Source organism: Seriola aureovittata, chromosome 7 (genome assembly GCF_021018895.1).
Source record: "Seriola aureovittata isolate HTS-2021-v1 ecotype China chromosome 7, ASM2101889v1, whole genome shotgun sequence".
Taxonomy (NCBI): Eukaryota; Metazoa; Chordata; class Actinopteri; order Carangiformes; family Carangidae; genus Seriola; species Seriola aureovittata.
In genome coordinates this window covers 10,175,914-10,194,478 of record NC_079370.1, presented here as the reverse complement: position 1 = coordinate 10,194,478, position 18,565 = coordinate 10,175,914, and the positions used below count along the sequence as shown (strand labels likewise).

The 18,565-nt window shown below is 44.2% G+C and overlaps 2 protein-coding genes across 3 annotated transcripts in view; one reads left to right on the top strand and one right to left on the bottom strand.

Moving 5' to 3' along the window:
* Positions 1-11,590, top strand: part of cicb (capicua transcriptional repressor b) — a 38,955-nt gene extending 27,365 nt beyond the window's left edge. Inside the window, exons 11-21 of the mRNA XM_056380159.1 lie at positions 18-1,047; positions 1,179-1,318; positions 1,492-1,652; positions 4,592-4,782; positions 6,237-6,701; positions 6,838-7,208; positions 7,331-7,488; positions 7,595-7,746; positions 8,669-8,803; positions 9,266-9,397; positions 9,511-11,590. Of these exons, the coding sequence (XP_056236134.1) occupies positions 18-1,047; positions 1,179-1,318; positions 1,492-1,652; positions 4,592-4,782; positions 6,237-6,701; positions 6,838-7,208; positions 7,331-7,488; positions 7,595-7,746; positions 8,669-8,803; positions 9,266-9,397; positions 9,511-9,800 (3,225 nt within the window). The 3' untranslated portion in view covers positions 9,801-11,590. The remainder of the gene's footprint in view (positions 1-17; positions 1,048-1,178; positions 1,319-1,491; positions 1,653-4,591; positions 4,783-6,236; positions 6,702-6,837; positions 7,209-7,330; positions 7,489-7,594; positions 7,747-8,668; positions 8,804-9,265; positions 9,398-9,510) is intronic.
* Positions 11,591-12,011: 421 nt separating this feature from the next.
* On the bottom strand, positions 12,012-18,232 carry znf526 (zinc finger protein 526). Of its 2 annotated transcripts, none has more exons than XM_056380183.1 (8): positions 18,023-18,232; positions 17,058-17,532; positions 16,535-16,704; positions 15,523-15,618; positions 14,630-15,405; positions 14,403-14,538; positions 12,704-14,314; positions 12,012-12,501 (listed from the first exon to the last, which is right to left on the bottom strand). In XM_056380183.1, the coding sequence occupies exons 2-8, from the start codon at positions 17,359-17,361 to the stop codon at positions 12,328-12,330; spliced, it is 3,267 nt and encodes a 1,088-aa protein (XP_056236158.1). In that variant the 5' UTR covers positions 17,362-17,532; positions 18,023-18,232; the 3' UTR covers positions 12,012-12,327. The 2 variants fall into 2 exon arrangements, with proteins under 2 accessions (XP_056236158.1, XP_056236159.1); XM_056380184.1 differs by lacking the exon at positions 18,023-18,232 and adding an exon at positions 17,797-17,992.
* Between the last annotated feature and the right edge of the window lie 333 nt (positions 18,233-18,565).

Here is an 18,565-nt window from a genome sequence, read left to right as displayed (position 1 = left end):
TCTGTCTTTCCTTTCAGAGAGTTTTTGCTCCAGTCATCTGCTCTACTGCATCATCATCTTCCTCACACCATACCCCTCATGGCAGGAGTGTCTCACTGTCCTCTTACCCCACCAACAAGCGTTATGATGAGGGGAGATCAGGAGGGGGAGGGTTTTCAGATCACAGGAGGAAGGAAAGAGGAGAAGGAGAGGGTAAGGACACATTTGGGGGAGAGGCGGCAGGAGGAGGAGGAGGAGGTGTGCACGCTTCTTCTCTCTCCCTCTCTTCTGGTCAGTCAGTCATTTCCACTTCTCCAGCTGGAGGGCCTCCATCCTCGTCAGTGGGTTCACTGGGTGGGAACCCACTCCTGGGCGTTGGTGCTGTGAGGGTGGCCTCTACTGTGGTGACCAATGTAATGCGTCCTGTTATCAGCACACCACTCCCCATTGCCAGCAAACCCAGAGATGGAGGCACTTCATCCAGCCCACATCCACCAGAGAGGAAGTCCCTGACTCCCCAGCAGCAGCCGCAACTTCTGATTGGTTCAGGACCAGGAGGCGGGGCCACAGCCACAGGGGGTGGGTACTACTCTTCTTCATCACCTAATCCTGTAGGTGGAGGCGTGGGCCCAGGTGGTGTAGTGACAAATTTAGTGTTAGGAGGGGCTCTGTCTGCTCAACCTGCTGTACAGCTCATCACCCCCTCCCCCCAGCCTCAGCCCTCCCAGCATCAGGCCCTTCCCTCCACCGCTGTTTCAGCTCCACATAACCAAACCAATGGGCCCCTGCCTCTGCCCCTGCTTCAGCCCCAGTTCCTTCCTGCTTCCTCCCTGGCACCGCACGGGGGTAAGGCCATCACACAAGTTCAGTACATCCTGCCCACCCTACCTGCCAACACCAACCCCAAGAGTCCACCTCAGCAGCTCAGCCAGCCAACCAGTATCTTCAACCTGCCCACAGCTCCACCCGCACACGTGTCCTTAGCCAATGGAAAGCAGCAGGGTACAAGTTCACTGACAGGCTATACGTCCAGCCCAGCAGTGGGAGTGGTCAGCCCGGGAACTCGAGGTGAGAGCATTAAATCTGCAGTCATGACAGCAAAGCAAAGCAGAGTCATGACAAGGGCTCAGATACATATACGAAATAATCTGTGGTGACTCCTAATAAACCCCCCCCCCCTTTTTCTGTTGTTGCCTTAGTACAAACACAATCTCCAGTGCTCCAGGGTAAAATGCTTGTTCCCATGGCAACAATACGGACTGCGCCAGCCCCTGCCCAGCAGTTTCCCATTGTGGCTCCACCTCTTCCTGTCCAGAACGGTGCTCAGACTGGAAGCAAGGTCAGTTAGCACTTAACTGAAGACACTGATATGAGAACTTTAGAAATCATTAAGATTTTGTTAGCAACGCCAAGTAAAAACAAATATGTATTTCACCACTTGTGTTGTCCAATCATACATTTGTATTTGTCCTTCGATTTTCTTCATGGCCTTCTCTTTCCATGACTCTTTAGATCATTCAAATAGCGCCCATGCCTGTGGTCCAGTCTCAGCTGCCTCAGGGCGGAGCAGTGCACCCTGCCAGCCCCTTCCCCGTAACAGTAGGCACAGCTGCTGTGGTTGCTCCAGGATCAGCGCCTTCCCAGGCTGTACTACTGCCACCAGCACCTACCAGGTAGGAAATAACTCAAAAAACAAACTGCACTGAGACAATGAATATAGATCTTCTACTTTTTTGAACCTACAACGCCACTTTTATATGCTTTTTATTTTGCACTTGGGCATCCGCTGCTGACGTAAGAACAGAACAGATAGCAACAGGATTATTGTGCAACATAACAATTTCAAGTAACTAAAGGCTTATAGTATGTGCTGATGTGGTAAACGTCACCACCTTGGTACCCCAGAACAAACAAACAGATAAGTGTTCAACGATGAACATTATCCTTAACTGACTTTGAAATGCTTTACTGTAGTTGTCTGTTTAGAAAGTCTTTATTTTCATCAGACTAAATCCACCTACCGTACCTGCCACTGAAAGACTGTAAGAAACACTTTGGTATCATGTTTGTAAAAAGTGTTTATTCCTTCACTCTGATATTAAATCTTGACTATATGTGATGATCTACATGAGTGTTTTTCACATACGTCTATTAAATGTGTAACTTGTGATGCCCTCTGAAGACAGCTGGGTAATAAATTCATATGTTGGCCTAATTATCATTCCTTGTGTGCAAGAAAATTAAATCTGTTTAATAAATTATTTTATAAACGAAATACTGTGAATGAGCCAATTCAAAAAGAGAAGCGAGAGGAGCAAGAGGAGATATTCATGGTGTTCTCTTCACATTTCAGGTGAGAATATTTGTAATGATGTGGGTTTTTTTTTTTTCCATCGAGGATTTATTTTATCTAGCAGTGCAGGGGAACATAGCGAAATAAAAATCCTCCTTGGCAAATTCCATTGATTAGATTACCAGCACATTTGCCCTAAATTTTCAGCTTCTTTCAGTTCAAGGATTTTGCTGAAAATCCAGCAAAATGCTTACCACAAAAATACAACATTTTTACAGCAGATACAAGGCTGGGTCAAGCCACAGAGAATTTGCTCTTTGCTTAGGTGAGAGTAGGTTTGCAAAGCACTCCCTGATACCCACTGCATGGCCTGATGATAGGTCAAAACATAATTTAACATGAATATTGGGCTTCTGTAGAAATGCTCACCTGGCTGTTGGCACATTTTACACTATATTGATAATTAATGTAATGTATAGAATAAACAGCTAGTGAGCAAACTGAGGAATTATTTGAAAGCCAGAACTTGGATAAATATGTTTCTTTTTACAAACCTCACTGGAACAGCTTGTCAGCATGTTTTATGTATGCACGTAATCCTAGTGGATGAATTAAATAAAAGTTATCAGTTAGCATGGTATATGGTTGACAATCAAATGGTAAGGATAAAATGTCAATGACAAAATCTTTGTTTTATCATAAAGTTTTATTTTTCATAATTGACACAGCATGTATTTTGACTCTTCCACCTTAATGTCAACTTTTACTAATTCACTGCTGTTTTCCAGTAGTGCTGTGGTGCAGCAAGGAGGGGAAAAAGGATTTTAGAGTTCCATTTACGCTTGGGCACTGCTGCTCTCTTGATAACACTCGTGTTGTGAGTCGACATGTAACGCTCTATAATGGAGACTGTTTGAAAGCTTAAAAGCTATTTCTTTAACAGCTAGATGAACCCAACACTGTTACAGATCAGATGTCTGAAAGGGGCTATAAACAAATTACAGATTGTGCCAGAAAAGGTTGACTCAGCCCTGACAAACAGGCACCCATTTAGGAACATATGCCAGCTTTACTCATCCTGTCCTGGGCTTCTGTTGATCTCAATATTTGTTCAATTATTGTCAGTCATTTTTTTCCTGTATGAAAGAAATCTGACTGATGGCTTCCAAGAAAATACATAAATGCTTCAGAGAAGAAATGGATCAGACGTGCTGTGCTCCAGAATACATGTTTAGAAAAAGGAAATCCAACTCATGTGAAAACGTTTGAAAAGGTGCACCAGCATTGTGCCGCTTTGTTGGTTGCTATTGAAGCATGTTTTTTATATATATATATACATACACACACACACACACACACTACTCTTGGAATCATTAAATTGGAGCAGGCAAGCCATTCATGGGATTCAGAGTGACTCAGAATCTACCTAAAACTAGAAACATCACTTAACCAAAGATAATCCCTCAGCAACAATCTTGGACTTAAAATAATGATGTGAGCATGCATAGAAAGTGTGATAGAAAGCAGCCAGAAGGAGTGTTTACATGACAATTATCACCCACTAGAGATGTTAAAAAGGTTTATTCAGCCATTTGAAACAGAATGAAATACCCTTTCAAATGGGGCAGTTAATTCTTGAAGTTTTAAACAAAACAATTGTCTGCAAAAGCTGATTACTGTCAAACAGTTGTTATCAAAATAAATATATTATTTTTCCCTCATATTTTATGGAATGAAGTAACTCAAGGCACATTCTGGTACTTGATTGAGTTAAGGTGGCATAAATAATACCAAACAGCATGAAGTTGTAGTGCAGTCCGGATTTCTTAAAGCACAGCGAGTAGACAACATGAGAAACAAAAACTCCAGCAGGGGTGCAGCCGTAGCAGTGCAGCTCTATTCTGGATGTGTTAGTCATGCTGCTGGTGGCCCAAGTTGCCTCTGCCTGCCACCCCCACACTACCTCTCAGCTTCTAACACACACACACACACACACACACACACACACACACACACAGAGAGCACTAGTCATCCAGTGCTGCTCTATGTGATGTACACTCAACCACTGACCCCCCTCTGCAGCACTTCTCTTTTTGTCTTCCTCTTTCTTAATAATCATGTCTGTTCCCATCATTTCTATTCTGCCTCGTTATTATACTTTAACACCTTCTGTCACTGCTACTACACCTTTCTCGACATTTTTCATTACAAAAATGTCATCTACTTCTTCCTGTGTCTCTGTTGGCCTTCTTCACCTTTTTATTTTAATTCTTCATTTTCAGTTTCTCCCCACTAATCACCTCTCCTGCTCCTGTCTAGGATCACCTATGTCCAGTCCACTCCAGGGGTCCCATCCACTCTGCCTCTGGTCTCCACGGCAACAGGCTCTTCCCCCACCCACCAAGCTCTGCCAGTGCCTGGATCTGCATATGTTCCCTCGCCCCTAGCAACACTCGGGTTTACAGCCATCGCACCACCTGGACAGACATTGGTTCAGCCACTGATTGCAGGTCAGTGCCATGGAAAGATGATTTCATAGCCTCTGTTCTTTACAAACACAAAAAGTAGCTTATAAAGTATTGTATGAAATGAGTTACACAAAATGCCCTTTCAACAAATCGGCTCAAGCTAAAATATTTGGCCTCTTGACAAATGTTGAAGTTAGTTAGCTAAAAAACAATGTAAATACGAGGCTCATTTAAATCCCAATAAATATGAACTCATAATATCTAATACTGTGCCCGCATGAAGACAAGCATACCATGAATACTAGCTGTGTACTAAAGCCATACTACATCCAAATTTTATACAGCATATACCACATACAACTTGTTATAGTGAACTGCTTTGGCACTTGGTTCACAAAAAAGCACCATACATCATTATTTTATACTAAATGTGTATATGGTCCGGCACCAATCAAGTTGCAACTCCAGGAAAGCCCTTTCCAAGATTACAAACCTATTTTTTGTTTTTCATTATCTTTCAAAAGCTGTTTCACTACCACAGTTTATTTTAGTTACCCTCCAGTGGTGTGTTACTTCCCCATTTCCTTTGGACTTTGTGGAAGAATAGTGTCTATCAACAGCACACTCAAAAATTGATATATTTAGTATGCATACAGTCTGGTTTGAATATACTTCATGCAGTCACTTTTTTTAATGGGCACACACTAATGTACATTCTCAAAAGTAAAAAAAATAGTATGTAGTATGGGTTTGGACTACAATTATGTCTCATTCTGTGCCAGGTGAACAGTGCAGGGTGCTGAAATGAAATTAATGGATGAATAACACAGATCAATAATACTATCTGCTTCATTTAAAGTTGAAATTCCACAATTTTAATGAATTTTATTCAACTGTAAATGAAGTCTGCCTGTGTCATCATGTGTGGTTAACCTATCAATTATAGCTCTAGTCTCATGGTTTAACACAGAACATATATTTGCATATATTAGTTTTAGAAATTAGTATTAACATAAGCAGCTTTAAGGGAAAAAACCTCCCACCTAGAAACAGTTTAATACCTTCAATTAATTCTTGCATGAAAAATAAATAATAAATAAAATATACTGAAAAAATGTAGGCCTGTGTGTCCGCTGCACGATTAAAACATTGGCCATCCAATGAAGAATGCTGAAACAACTGGCCTATGGATTAACGTAATTGCTGACCCCTGAACTGCAATATCCACATTTGCCTCTTTACTGAATACCTATACAAACATGTGCTTTGACAAAATATTTGATGATCAGTAGTTGGTGTGGTGTGGCTTTCAACCAGTTTCAGTTGGCCAACACTGTGACAGTAGGACTGCCTTAACACCTCACTCCATGTATAAACCTCATTCACAGGACAAATCTGGACCAACAGTGGTTGTGTTATGTTTGTTATGTTATTTGGCAACAGAGAAGAAATATGGACATTTATTCATGTGAAAATGTTCTGTCTCCTTCATCCAGGTCAGCCACCGCTCATAGCCACAGCTCAATCTCCACAGCCCTCCACCTCAGCCCCCGCCTCAGGCTCCGGGGGCCAGATAGTCACCGCCATCTACCCTCCTTCACCTAGCGTCACTATGGCAACAGGGGTGGTCTCCATGACAGCAGTGCCCCCCAGCGTGGTCTATTCCGTCTCCAGCCCTTCCAGTGCTTCCCCTCACATCCTGCCCAAACACACAGCAACACCCGCCACAATCACACACCCACATCCGGACAGACAGGCAGACAGGCACCTGCCTCTGGACAGACCTGCAGATCGACAAGCTGAAAGGCAGGCGGAGAGGCAGACAGAGCTGCTGACACATTCGGACAGACAGCTTGAGAGGCAGATGCAGACCTCCAGCAGTAGCAGCTCAGTGGCACCTCCCAGTGGCTCAGCTGTGTCCATAAGGCCCTGCAGTCCTCCACTTCAAATCCAAACACCTGGTACACTGTTTTTTTTATTTTTTATTTGTCTTTTATATATCCAAGACTAACTTTGCATGGTTATAATTTATATTATATATTGTTATTTATTTATATAATTCATTCTTTATTTATTCATTTTATCTTTGTTTTACAGGCAGCACACCAGGTACACCCAAACTAACCCAGCTTCCAGTCAGGACCCCTCAGAAAGTGAAGGCAACAGTGGCAAACATACCTGTGGGCAGCTACGAAGGAGGAGGAAGAGGAAAAGAGAGAGAACGGGAAAAGGATAGGGAGCGAGAGAGGGAACGAGAGAGGGAGCGAGAGCGTGAAAAGGAGAGAGAGCGAGAAAGGGAAGCTGCGGCCAACAGTCACTTCTCCTTTGATCCTGAGCCGGCAGGGCAGACAGCGTCTCCATCAACACATCCTGCCGAGGAGCCGCCATTCTCTGACCGAGCCCTGGAGAGCTCCAGTGCAGCGGACTCCTCTGACACAAGGACCAGGGAAAGCACAACCGCCAAAGAGGTGAGAGAAACATCACGCACTGGCTTTCAGCTGTAATACAAACAGAAAAAACTACCCAGTTGTTGTTGACACATAACATCTCTGTGACTGTTTAAAATACTTGAATTTAACTTTCTGTGCAGACTGGATGGAAGGAGTCCCTCCCCTCTTCTCCTCTCCCTCCTCCATCAGCCACAGAGCCTGCTCTGCCTCCCCCACAGACTGACAAAGAGGGTCCTGCGCCCAAAAAAATTAAAGCCCGCCCACCACCTCTAAAGAAGACTTTTGACTCTGTGGACAAGTGAGTTAACACCTTTATGAATCTTTTATTTAAGGTTAGAAAAAATATTGGTGGACAGTGTATATATACACTCTGTATTTTGTGTGTGTGTGTGTTGGTCTGGCAGGGTGCTGTCAGAGGTGTATTTTGAGGAGCGCTTTGCGGAGCTGCCAGAGTTTCGGCCTGAGGAGGTTTTGCCTTCACCCACCCTGCAGAGTCTGGCCACTTCACCCCGCGCAATTCTGGGCAGCTATCGTCGCAAGAGGAAGAACTCTACAGGTCTTACTCAAAATACCTTTTTATGATAGTCTGACTAAATGCTTTTAGATTTGTATCTTTAGTTGAATTTAACGAAAATTAACTGGCAACTATTTTGATAATTGAGTAATTTTTCAAGCAAAAATGCCAAACATTTCATGGTTCCAGATTATCAGATCTGTTTCTTGTCCTTACATCATAGTAAATTGAAGATTTTTAGACTGTTGCTTGGAGAAAACAAGACATTTAATATGTCATTGAGGATATTGTGACATACATTTTTCACTGTTTTGTGGCGTCTGTAGACCAAATGATTATTGATTAACCAAGCCAATAATCAGAAAATTAAGCAATAATGAAAATAATTGACAGGTGCAGGCCTAATCTGTAAGGTAGTTGCAGTGATTTGTCATGGATGTTCAAGCATTTAGAGAAAAGCAAATATTCACAGTTTTTATCAAAACAAAGATTTAAATGTGTGATACTCTCTAGATTTTGTTGATGGATATTTGAGCTCTGCTGCTGTTGTTGTTTCATTGTTAAATGGTAAATGGACTCCTCTTATATTGCGCTTTTCTATTCTTATTGACCACTCAAAGTGCCACAGTCACTCGGTCACACACACATTCATACAGCACTTGTACCACACAGACACTCATACAATGATGAAACAGCCATCAGAGGCAACTTGGGGTTCAGTATCTTGCCCAAGGTCACTTCGACATGCGGACTCGACACCTTCTGATTAGTGTATGACCCGCTCTCCCTCCTGAGCCACAGCCGCCCGTTACCAGTGTATATGTGTGTCATTAGTGTAATTCAACAGTAAAAGTATTTTCTGAATGTGTCATTCACATGTTGATTTTCACACTTGCTCTTTGGTAAAAGATGCACTTCATGTTGGTGGTTTTGAAATGAGTTTGCTTCCTCTTTGTGCTTCTAGATTTGGACTCAGCCACTGACGATCAAGTCTCTCCTAAAAGAAAAAGCCGCCGGCGCTCAAGCTGCAGCTCAGAGCCCAACACGCCCAAAAGTGCCGCAAAGTGTGAGGGAGACATCTTCACCTTCGACAGAGCAGGTAACGCACCGAGAAAAGCAAGAGCACTACTAAGACAGACAATTACATTTTGTTCTGGGCAGGATGTATGTAATAGCAGCGTAGGATGAGGGGTTGGGTAGAGAGCTCTTGTTGGTGTTTCTTTTTTTAGTGTTTGCACTGTGCTTTCACTGTAATGTTTTTAATGTTACGTAGTTACTTCAACCTCACTGAGAATCTACCACACATCAGAACCAAGTTACCATATAATAGTTGGAAGTACATGACCAAATACAGAAAAAAATTTAACTGATGTAAGGACTAGTTTGAAACTCTATATATGGGTTAAATAGGAATCAGTGGCTTAGAGTAATGTTTTGCCTACTGCTGTGTTTTTTTTCAAATGGATCCCACCTTTTGGAGTGCATGGGGAGGGACATAATTCATTTCTCTAACCAGTTTCCTGAAGATTCATCCACTCCATCTGTTTGTCCCGTCTCCTAGCCACAGATGGAGAAGACATCCTGGCAGAACTGGAGTTTGATAAGGTGCCGTACTCCTCCCTGCGACGAACACTGGACCAGAGGAGAGCACTGGTCATGCAGCTGTTCCAGGAGCAGGGCTTCTTTCCATCAGGTAAGACACAAGCACATACTCCCTACTGTATATACAAACTTTCAGAATGAATTCCCACTTGCAGACATTCATTTTTTGACTTTGAAATTTTTTTTTTTTTATGTTGCTTCCAGCTCAGGCCACTGCAGCCTTCCAGACGAGATACTCTGACATATTTCCCACCAAGGTGTGTCTGCAGCTGAAGATCAGGGAGGTCCGGCAGAAGATCATGCAGACCGCTGCCCCCTCCGATGCCTCTGGTTTAGGTATCTCTGACTCAGCCTGCTCCCTCCCTGGACCTTCTGGTTCCCAGGCAGGAGAAGGATCTGGGAGAGGGGGCGGGGACCTGCAGGATGAAGAAGTGGAGCAGGGGACAGACCTAAGCCCAGAGGAAACACGGGACTCACAGGACTCTTGCAGATGAGGGATGCTGACTTATTAGATTGACCAATCAGTGACTGTTGCTGTCACTCATCTTCATGCCCTACACACTTTCAAGTTTCCAGTTTTTTGTTTTTTTTAAATCCACCCTCTTTGCTTTCCTCTGATCAGATCTTGATTTCTTTCTATCCTCAGCAGCCAACCTTTTGAGAGTAAGAGATGTTTGTATGCAATGTTGAGACTTTTTTTTTTTTAATTTGTGACCATTGTACCAAAAAAAGGACATGTGAAAAAGCAGTGGCACAAAAACTACCACAACACAGGCACACAACCTGCAAACTCTTAAATCCCACACTTGAATTAGCACTCTGTATTAACCACCTTGCAGGAAGCTCCCATTGATGCCAGTGAACGAAGAACCATTGTGTACAGCTGCACTCATTTGCCTCGAAGATGAAAGGGTTCTTGTTTTGGACGGAGAAACCTGCTTAACCCGTTCTGAGATGGTGAAAAGTCAGCAGTTTTAAAGAAAAAAAAAAAAAGGATGTTACATGTTTTGATATTTGTTTTTAACAGGGTTAGATGAGTAAAAGCAGTACGTCTCTGCTTGAGGAACAACCTGTATGTAGACTGAACTGTTGTAAGCTTGTTTCTTGTTTCTGCTGACATTCGGGGGCTGGGCCCTCAACAGCTGGAAACCATTTGATTTGACAAGATTGATTTCACAAGCACTCATTGCTATGGACCTGGAAATATCTTTTTCACCATTTCACTGCTCGCATGTAGACCTTCAGGAGGGGTCTACCAGGAGAGACTGAAAAATCGACTGAAATGTTAGTGGACTTCTGGCAGTGCCATCATTCCTGCAATTACCTGTCTGGCCAAGTCCTCATTTCTCACAACTGACCCGAGCACATGCCAGTAGGTAGGAACCAAGCATTCCTGTGCCTCTCATTCGCTAGCCATGAAGGAACGAGGTGGGTCAGAGTCAATGGGCACATCCTGGCTCTTAGTTGTAGAGGTCAGGCTGTTACAGCCTTAATCCTCCATTGCCAAGCAGTTTTATTAACTTTTTTAAAAATAATTTGATTTGTATTTAACATGGTCATATTAAGTTTGTTGTTGTACTATTCATATGGTTATTGTTATTACTCCTATCACTGCAGTGGATCCTGGTCCTTAGTTCTACTTTCATTGCTGGCAGATGTTTCCTTAATTTCTGCCAGCTGTTGATTGCTTGTACTAGTTTTTTTTATATATAATTTTGAAGGCAGGTGAGAGATGCTGCTCCACACCTGTACAGTTACTCCATTGTAGTCTTCCCTTGACTGCCTCACCTCAGCAAGGACCTGTGGTGCAGTTATTTTTATGATTCATTTCAAAGAGGAAGACAAACTCAACGTGGACCTTTATATCCTTTCAACAGTAATAAGCAGTATGTTTTTCAACAACCTTGTATGCCTCTGTCCCTTGCTAAGTTTGACTCTATAGCCTCAACACTTGTACATCTCTTTCCTCCACCTCTTTCCTTCCCTCCTTCCTCCCTTTGTCACTTTATTGCTCTCTCCAGACCTCCTTTTTAGACAGACGGAGAGAAAACTGGGGTAAGTGAGAGGAGGGTAATGAATCAAAGAGAGTTGGTAGGATATAATACTGGTTGTGTCTTTGTGCAAGACTTGGTTGTGTTGTAAATAATTACTGTAGAGTCAGTAGACTCATTATATTATTGATAAGGAAAAATCTGTCATTGAACATAAGTTGACTTTTAAGACACCCATTACCGAAGGTAAAACATGAAATGGAAAAACAATAATAAATATGGCTATTAATGTTTTTGTGTTATACTCCTTGTTTTGCTGTTCCAGTATGCAAGAGAGGAATTTATATGAATAATTTAAGTTTGTAACTGTATCTTTCAGTATGCAAATAAAAATAGGTGTTCAATTAAAGTGATTTTATTGCTGGAAATGTGAAAAATGGGTTTTCCTTCAGCAGAGATAAAATAAATGGCGTGGTTCTACAATGTTATCTAAATAGAATTCTATTTTTTATCCAGCCCCTTTAGACGTAACAGCAGCTGATCAAAATAAGGTTCACATTACTTTTACAGTGTACAGCAGTGACTCTGGATATGTGAAATTTAATTTAATCATCTTGAAAAAACATTTATTGATTTCACTTATTTACAACGGAATACTTTGTTTCAAAATTATGAACTAGCCTTTAAACAGAGGGGAAAAAAATCACATCCATCTCATATAAATGACAAATTTAATCATACAAATGTCATGAGGCACAACCAATGGTCCTTATTCATAATGAATGCCATATTCTTAATTTTAGTATGCATCATTTCAGTACACAAAGAGGGAACTTGACATACTTTGGTGTGTTTGCTGAACTTAATATGGATTTGTCATTTCAGCATTCTGGTTCCAGTTAATTATTACTCAGGACTGAATCCTCACCCTCACAGTATTCAATTAGTCTGTTTCAGTCTGTATTAAGACTCATCAGTCCAGCAGTAGCTCTAGAGAATTAATTCTAGTTTTTCTGACTGGTATTAGTCCTCAGAGGAGCTGCAAGCCATCCACAGCAACTGTGTCCATGGCGAGGCCATTCTCCAAAGCTGTGTGATAGATCTCCAAGGCCTGCTCCAGAGGCAGTGCTCCTCCCTCACTCGTCTCAATGATGGCGATGGTCTCCCCGAACTCGTTACACATTATAGTAGGAGTTCCCTGTGTCTAAGAGAAGGAAACAGAACTTGGAGTAAGTTCAGCAAACAGCAGAAAATGAGTACACAAACACATTTACAGGTGCTGATTAAATGTCATCCTCTCACTCACTTTAACTGTTCAGATTTTAATTATTCACCTAAAATTTCAGTGCTTTCAAATGGCAGTGTCATGCTTCTTTATTGATTAGGTGAAGTAAATTCATTCTGACCTGCTGAAGATCTGAGGCGTGGATCTGGATGAGCTGAGGCTGCCCGTTAGCTAGTTCCACTGCTGAAGCATCCACCACTGCCACAGCAGAGCTGGTTTCCATGGCAGCTTGAGCAGCAGCCTCCTCATCCAGCCTCTGCTGTCTGGCGTGGGTCTTTTTGTGGTTCCTCAGGTTGGAGAAGGTCTTGAAGGCTTTGCCGCACAGAGGACAAACATGCGGCCGTTCGCCCGTGTGTGTTCGACGGTGTTCAGCCAGGTGCATACTCTGGATGAAACCCTTTCCACATACCTCACAGCGAAATGGCCGCTCCCCCGAGTGTGTGCGCAGGTGCTCTCGCAGGTGTGTGTTCTGACGGAAGCGCTTGCCACACACTTGGCAGGGAAACGGGCGCTCACCAGTGTGGACTCGCTGGTGAAGTGCAACTCCGGAGGAAGACACAAACTGTTTTCCACAGATAGGACACTGGTGGGCTTTAGGCCGCTTCCCAGTGGCGCACCGCGGTCGTCCGGGGCCTAAAGCAAAGTGGCTCAGTCTGTGAAGTCGCAGGTTGGCAGGAGAGTTGAGCTTCTTCCCACAAATGTTGCAATCTAGACCTCCCCGCACAAGACTGGTTGAATCCCCTGATTGTGTCTCTACTGCTGCTGAGGTGGAGGGCTCTGAGGTCAGGTCTTCACCCAGCTCCGCTTGGTTGTGGGTCTCTTTGCCCACTTCTATCCCTGTACCGGCCTGCACCAGGGTGGGGTGCTGCCCCAGACAGTGGCTGTCTCGTTGCCTCCTGCTCAGGAAGCCAGCCTCACAGTGAGGACAGGAGAAAGGGGCTGGAGCCCCCGGGTGCTGGGTGTAGCGATGTGCTGCTAACTTCGTTGGCCAGCGGAAGGTGGCGGGGCAGTCGGGGCAGCACAGAGTTGCAGCATTGGAGTGAAGCAGGCTGTGCTGACGGAGATTGGAGGACTGTGAGAAGGAGCGGTGGCAGACATCACAGCGGTATGGGCGCACACCAGAGTGGATGAGGTTGTGCCTCATTAGATTGGCAAGAGAAGAGAAGGTTTTGCCGCAGTCAGAACACTGAAAGGGCCTCTCGCCGGTATGTGTTCGTATGTGGTTGCGCACGTGGATCTGCTTCTTAAAAGACTTGCCACAGATTCCGCACATAAAGCTGCGCTCAGTGACATGGGACTTGCGTCGATGTTGAACAAGCTGCAGCTGGGAGGAAAAGGTCTTACAGCATGAACGACAAGAAAAAGGCCCTCTGTCTGATGACGCAGCTGCAGCAGCTTCTGTGGAGCTAAACGTGACTCCTGCATCAGTGTCATCCAGGGGAGCAGGGTCCGTAGCTAAGCCAGACTTGGTGGCATCCTCCACCTGCTGTGACTCATCAGTGTTATCTTCAAGTGGGGCAGACTCCTCCATGTTGTTGTCTGCCCCCTTCATCTCCACTTCACCTCCTTCCATTTTAATTTGAGAGCTTTGTATTGGAGCTTCTCCCAGTTTCTCCATCTCTTCCTCTGTGAGAGGGGCCAACAGGTTGGTTTCTGTGTGGGAATTCCTCTTTTCTCTTGCTCTCTGTAGGATGGCAAGGGCTGAGAGCGATGCTCTTCTTGGAGCTGAGACCTACAGGGGACAACAGGCAAATGTTACATTAAAATGTCATACTAACATGAGGTTGTGGACACAACTGGGAGATGCATATGCTAACTACCATAGAGTGAGCGGCCGGTGTGCCAGATGTATCACGGTTGAGGTGGGTGCGACGGTGGTAGAGGTACTTGGTCATGTTGGTGAAGGTTTTGTGGCAGAACTGACACTTGTGAAGGGGATCTGCAGTGTGGGACTTCCTGCAAGAAACCAGATGAAACAGACAGAAAAAGTCAACAGGTCAGTTTCTCATCATCTTCTAGGATGTGTTGGTGTCTCCAAACCTCTTACCTGTGCATGATGAGAGTCATCTCAGTGGTGAATCCATTGCCACAGTCCACACACAGGTACCTGGCCACACCTGAGTGTGTGCGCATGTGCGTCTGCAGCGATGTTGCCTTCTTGAACACCTTGCCACACTCTGGGCATTCGTGTGTGCCCTGCTCGTGCACACGTTTGTGAGCAGCCAGCCGGTTGACTGAGGTGAAGGTGCGGTTGCAGAGCTCACACTGTTGTGGCTTGGTCCAGACTGTTTCTTTCTTCTCTGCCACTCTGATCCTAATGTCCTCCACCTTCTCTGTAGACTCTTCCCTCCCTCGTGCCTCCTCGCAGCCACCCATGACCCCCGACTCTCCACTCTCTTTGTCTTGGCCCAGGAAGTGCTCCCCCTGGTGCTGGAGGAAGTCCTCTGGAGTTTGGAAGAGAAGGGAGCACTCTGAGCACTCGTAAGGGTGGATGACCACCACCTCTGTTGGCTGCTGCTGCTGCTCCTGGACAGAGGGAGCCAACCTTAACTCCAGTCTCTGGACACCATTTTCCATGATCCCCAGCTTTGCTGATGAGCCTCGGCCGACAGCAGGCAACAGAGGAGGCAGCTTGGAGCGGCGCTGAGTGGGGGCGGTGCAGTTGTCTGCCAGGGCTTGAGCCGTGAGAATCTGCAGGTGCATGGTGGCAGAGCCAGGGGTCGCTGTCACAGGAGGCAGCAGGGAGGACCGGGAGGGTGCAGCAGCTTTAAAAGCGGACTGACGTTTCTTGTTCTGTTGTTGTTGCTGCTGCTGGGCAAGCACCTGGAAAATACACAGAGAAATGTAAAGAGAAGAACTTAAAGAGAGTGAAACCCTAAAACCATTCATCTAGTCCTCAAATCTATGCTTCCGTTGTGAGATGTTTACTATCCCAAGTACCTGCGCCAGGATCTCCCCAGCCTGCTGCTCACTCAGCACGTAGTTCTGCATACTGTTCAGTGGAGTGACGGTGCCATCAGGCTGTAGCACATACTCCTGTTGCAAGGGCAAAAGAAATGAACATCAGTTACTAAATTTCTACTCTCAATTAAGGCAATGCTACAAAATAAGTCAGTGATATCAGATTTTAGAATAGCAAAGATGCTTCACATTTTAGATCTGCTGTCACTCATTCATTTATTTTAGTAGATTATCAGATGCTTGGGAGACCGGATGTCTATGGATTGGCTCTGACACTCATTCAAACTAGTGCTGTCTAAAATTACAGTATAATCGCAGCAAGCCAGTCTGTGCTGCCCTACACAACCCAAATAAGAGAGTCACTGAAATAAATTCTGACAGTGTAAATGTGCAAATTTAACGCAGCCTACAGCATATGGGCATGACTCAAAAGTAATGAATGCATGGTCAGACACAGTTGTAAGTGCATTTTAACACTGTCACCATCACTTAGAGATTTCCTGAAGTGCTTGCTTTTAGATTCACAGAAAAATATTACCAAAAATTTTACCAGCTTTTGACAACTATCACTTTAACTGTTTTGAGCTGTGCACACATGAATGACTCAGCATGGTAGAAAATAAAAGCGTGTTTTGTCTCCTTTTCTGCTCCACTTCGTTCAAAGATTTGGCCAAGTGTTATATTAAAATAAAATTACAATTCAGCTGATGATTTACAAGAAAGGTTATAGCTAAACAAAATCTTGTATTGAGAGGATGTGAAGGAGTGTGCATAACAAGGCCTGTTTTATCTATCTCAGTGCATAATTACATGGTGTAAATACAACATCAATTTCAGCAGGCAGCTTATTTTCACAGACAAAACAACTATTATTGTGTTAAGCAGCCTCCACTCAATTCTGATAATAACAAAAAAACGTATGCATTTGTACTCAATAATTAAAACAATTAAATACTGATTAGTCTTTGTCAACATATGTTTGATCCCTTACCGTGGGTTCTGTGTTACTGTGTGTGCTGCTCCTGCTGTGGGTCCGCCGGTGCTCCAGCCATGTCTCAGGCGAGTCAAACAAAGCCAGACAGTCGAGACACTGGTACTGGACCGGTCCCGACACCTGAGCCTCTGACCCAGCTTCCTCTGTCTCCAGGACCTCGCACAACTCTAGCAAACAGTCACACACACTCACAGTTAGTGTTGTTTTTTTAACCTTAAAATGACTAACAGCCATGCAACTGGCAAAAATGTTGAATGCACACTTTAAATGTGAAAAGATTATATTGTCAAAGCAAGCAACCTGACAATTGAGTTAGTATGATGAGTCTGTAGTTAGCTTAACCGAGAACTTTTTGCTTCCTCTCATATGACTGCATTAATATATTGCACAAATGGATTTCCTTATAAGAGCACGAGTTCACTTCCACAGTATAGCATCATGTTCAGCCCATCTGCAGTACATTATTATTATTATATCATCACCTTCATGCTTGCTCAAAAAACACATAAACCAATGTCACCTTGTTGCTCCACCTCCATCCCAGCCTCTCTCATGTGCATCTCCTGGTGCTGCAGCAGCTCCTCTGGGTTCATGAGGAGGGTCCCACACTCCAGACACTGGTACTGCTGGGTTTGCCCCATCTCAGGGACACCATGGATGGTCATGCCCTCCACTACCTCCCCTTCCCCTTCTCCCTCTTGGCCAGTGTGGATCTGCTGGTGGATCAGCACATCCTCAAGGGTGTTGAAGAGCTGGTGACACTCACTGCACATGTACTGGTGCTCCACATAAACACCTTCTGCCTCCTCCTGCTGCTCCGCCATGCTGGCACTGTGTATCTGTGTGAGTGTATGTGCTGTCTTATGTAGATTGTGAGTGTAACATGAAAGGGGATATGTGACAGGTGATGAGGCTGGTGAGTGTTAAAGTGAAACCACTGCTGTGTCCAATGAATGACGACTTTTTTTTTCATCCAGTCCAGTATAAGAGCACACCTGTGGTAAACAAAACATGAAAATGACAACATGTAACACTGAGCAGCATCGGTAAATAAATCAGCCGTTACGTAGTAGCAATGAAATTGTTAAAACATTGGCACATTTGCCATTATCTTATATTTTACAATAAAAAAAACAGCACTGTTGACACAGACATTATGATACAATCCTGCGGACAAACATCGCAATTTTCAGCCGTTAGCCAAATGAAGGCCCTCTACTGCTAACGATACGACCACTACTTAACACAACCTAACTAACCATTGTCCGATTCTCCCCAAATATGTGATCCCTATCTTTGTTTACAGTGTGATGGCACATGGAGAGCTGTTGGCGGCGCTCCCTCCGATACTGCAGACCTGTTTCTCGACACCGCGGTTTCCTGACAGCGGCTGCCCGGTTCGTCGGGCGGTCCGTCAGGCGGCGCTACCCACTTTTACCCGCAGCTCTCCGGCTACGACGACGACGGGCCCTTCTTTCCCCTTACCTCTCATTCACTCTCGTTGGACAATCCCTCGTGTAGCCATGTCTCTTCGTTCACACAGGCGTATGCCTTTTTGTCAGCCCCTCGTCACTAACCGTGCCATGGAAATCAAAAAAACTGAAACGTATCTGTGGGAAACTACATTTCAAAGCGTGAAATGATACGTTTGCCCGCCGATCGCCTCCATTCTTGTGCTTCAAAGCCCCGCCCAATGCGGTAGTCTCGGCATTTCAGATTCCATGATTGGACAGGCTGACTGTCAATCATAAACCATGCTCTCCTGCTGGAAATTGTAGTTTTTTTGTCGGTTGTTGAAGCACAAAACAGTTCGTTGTTTTATTTTTTTGTAATTATTATTTATACATTTCTTCAGTTTATTTATGAATTGTGCTAAACTAGTTTGTGTGCTTTGGTGATGTCTGCCTTTTTCAAAATCCTTTAGGCTCGCGTGTGTCGTAAAGGGCAATGTTGATCTTGTTAATTATATGTTGACTGTATATTCATAACCCAACTTCAATACACACAGCACATATACATTTGACATCT

What these genes read in the sequence shown, in the direction of transcription:
- znf526 (XM_056380183.1), bottom strand. Translation starts at nt 17,361, where the DNA reads ATGGCGGAGCAGCAGGAGGAGGCAGAAGGTGTTTATGTGGAGCACCAG. An exon ending in CTGGGGAGATCCTGGCGCAG is followed by an intron (nt 15,406 to 15,522) that starts GTACTTGGGATA and finishes TGTATTTTCCAG; the next exon opens with GTGCTTGCCCAGCAGCAGCA. An exon ending in ATGACTCTCATCATGCACAG is followed by an intron (nt 14,539 to 14,629) that starts GTAAGAGGTTTG and finishes GGTTTCTTGCAG; the next exon opens with GAAGTCCCACACTGCAGATC.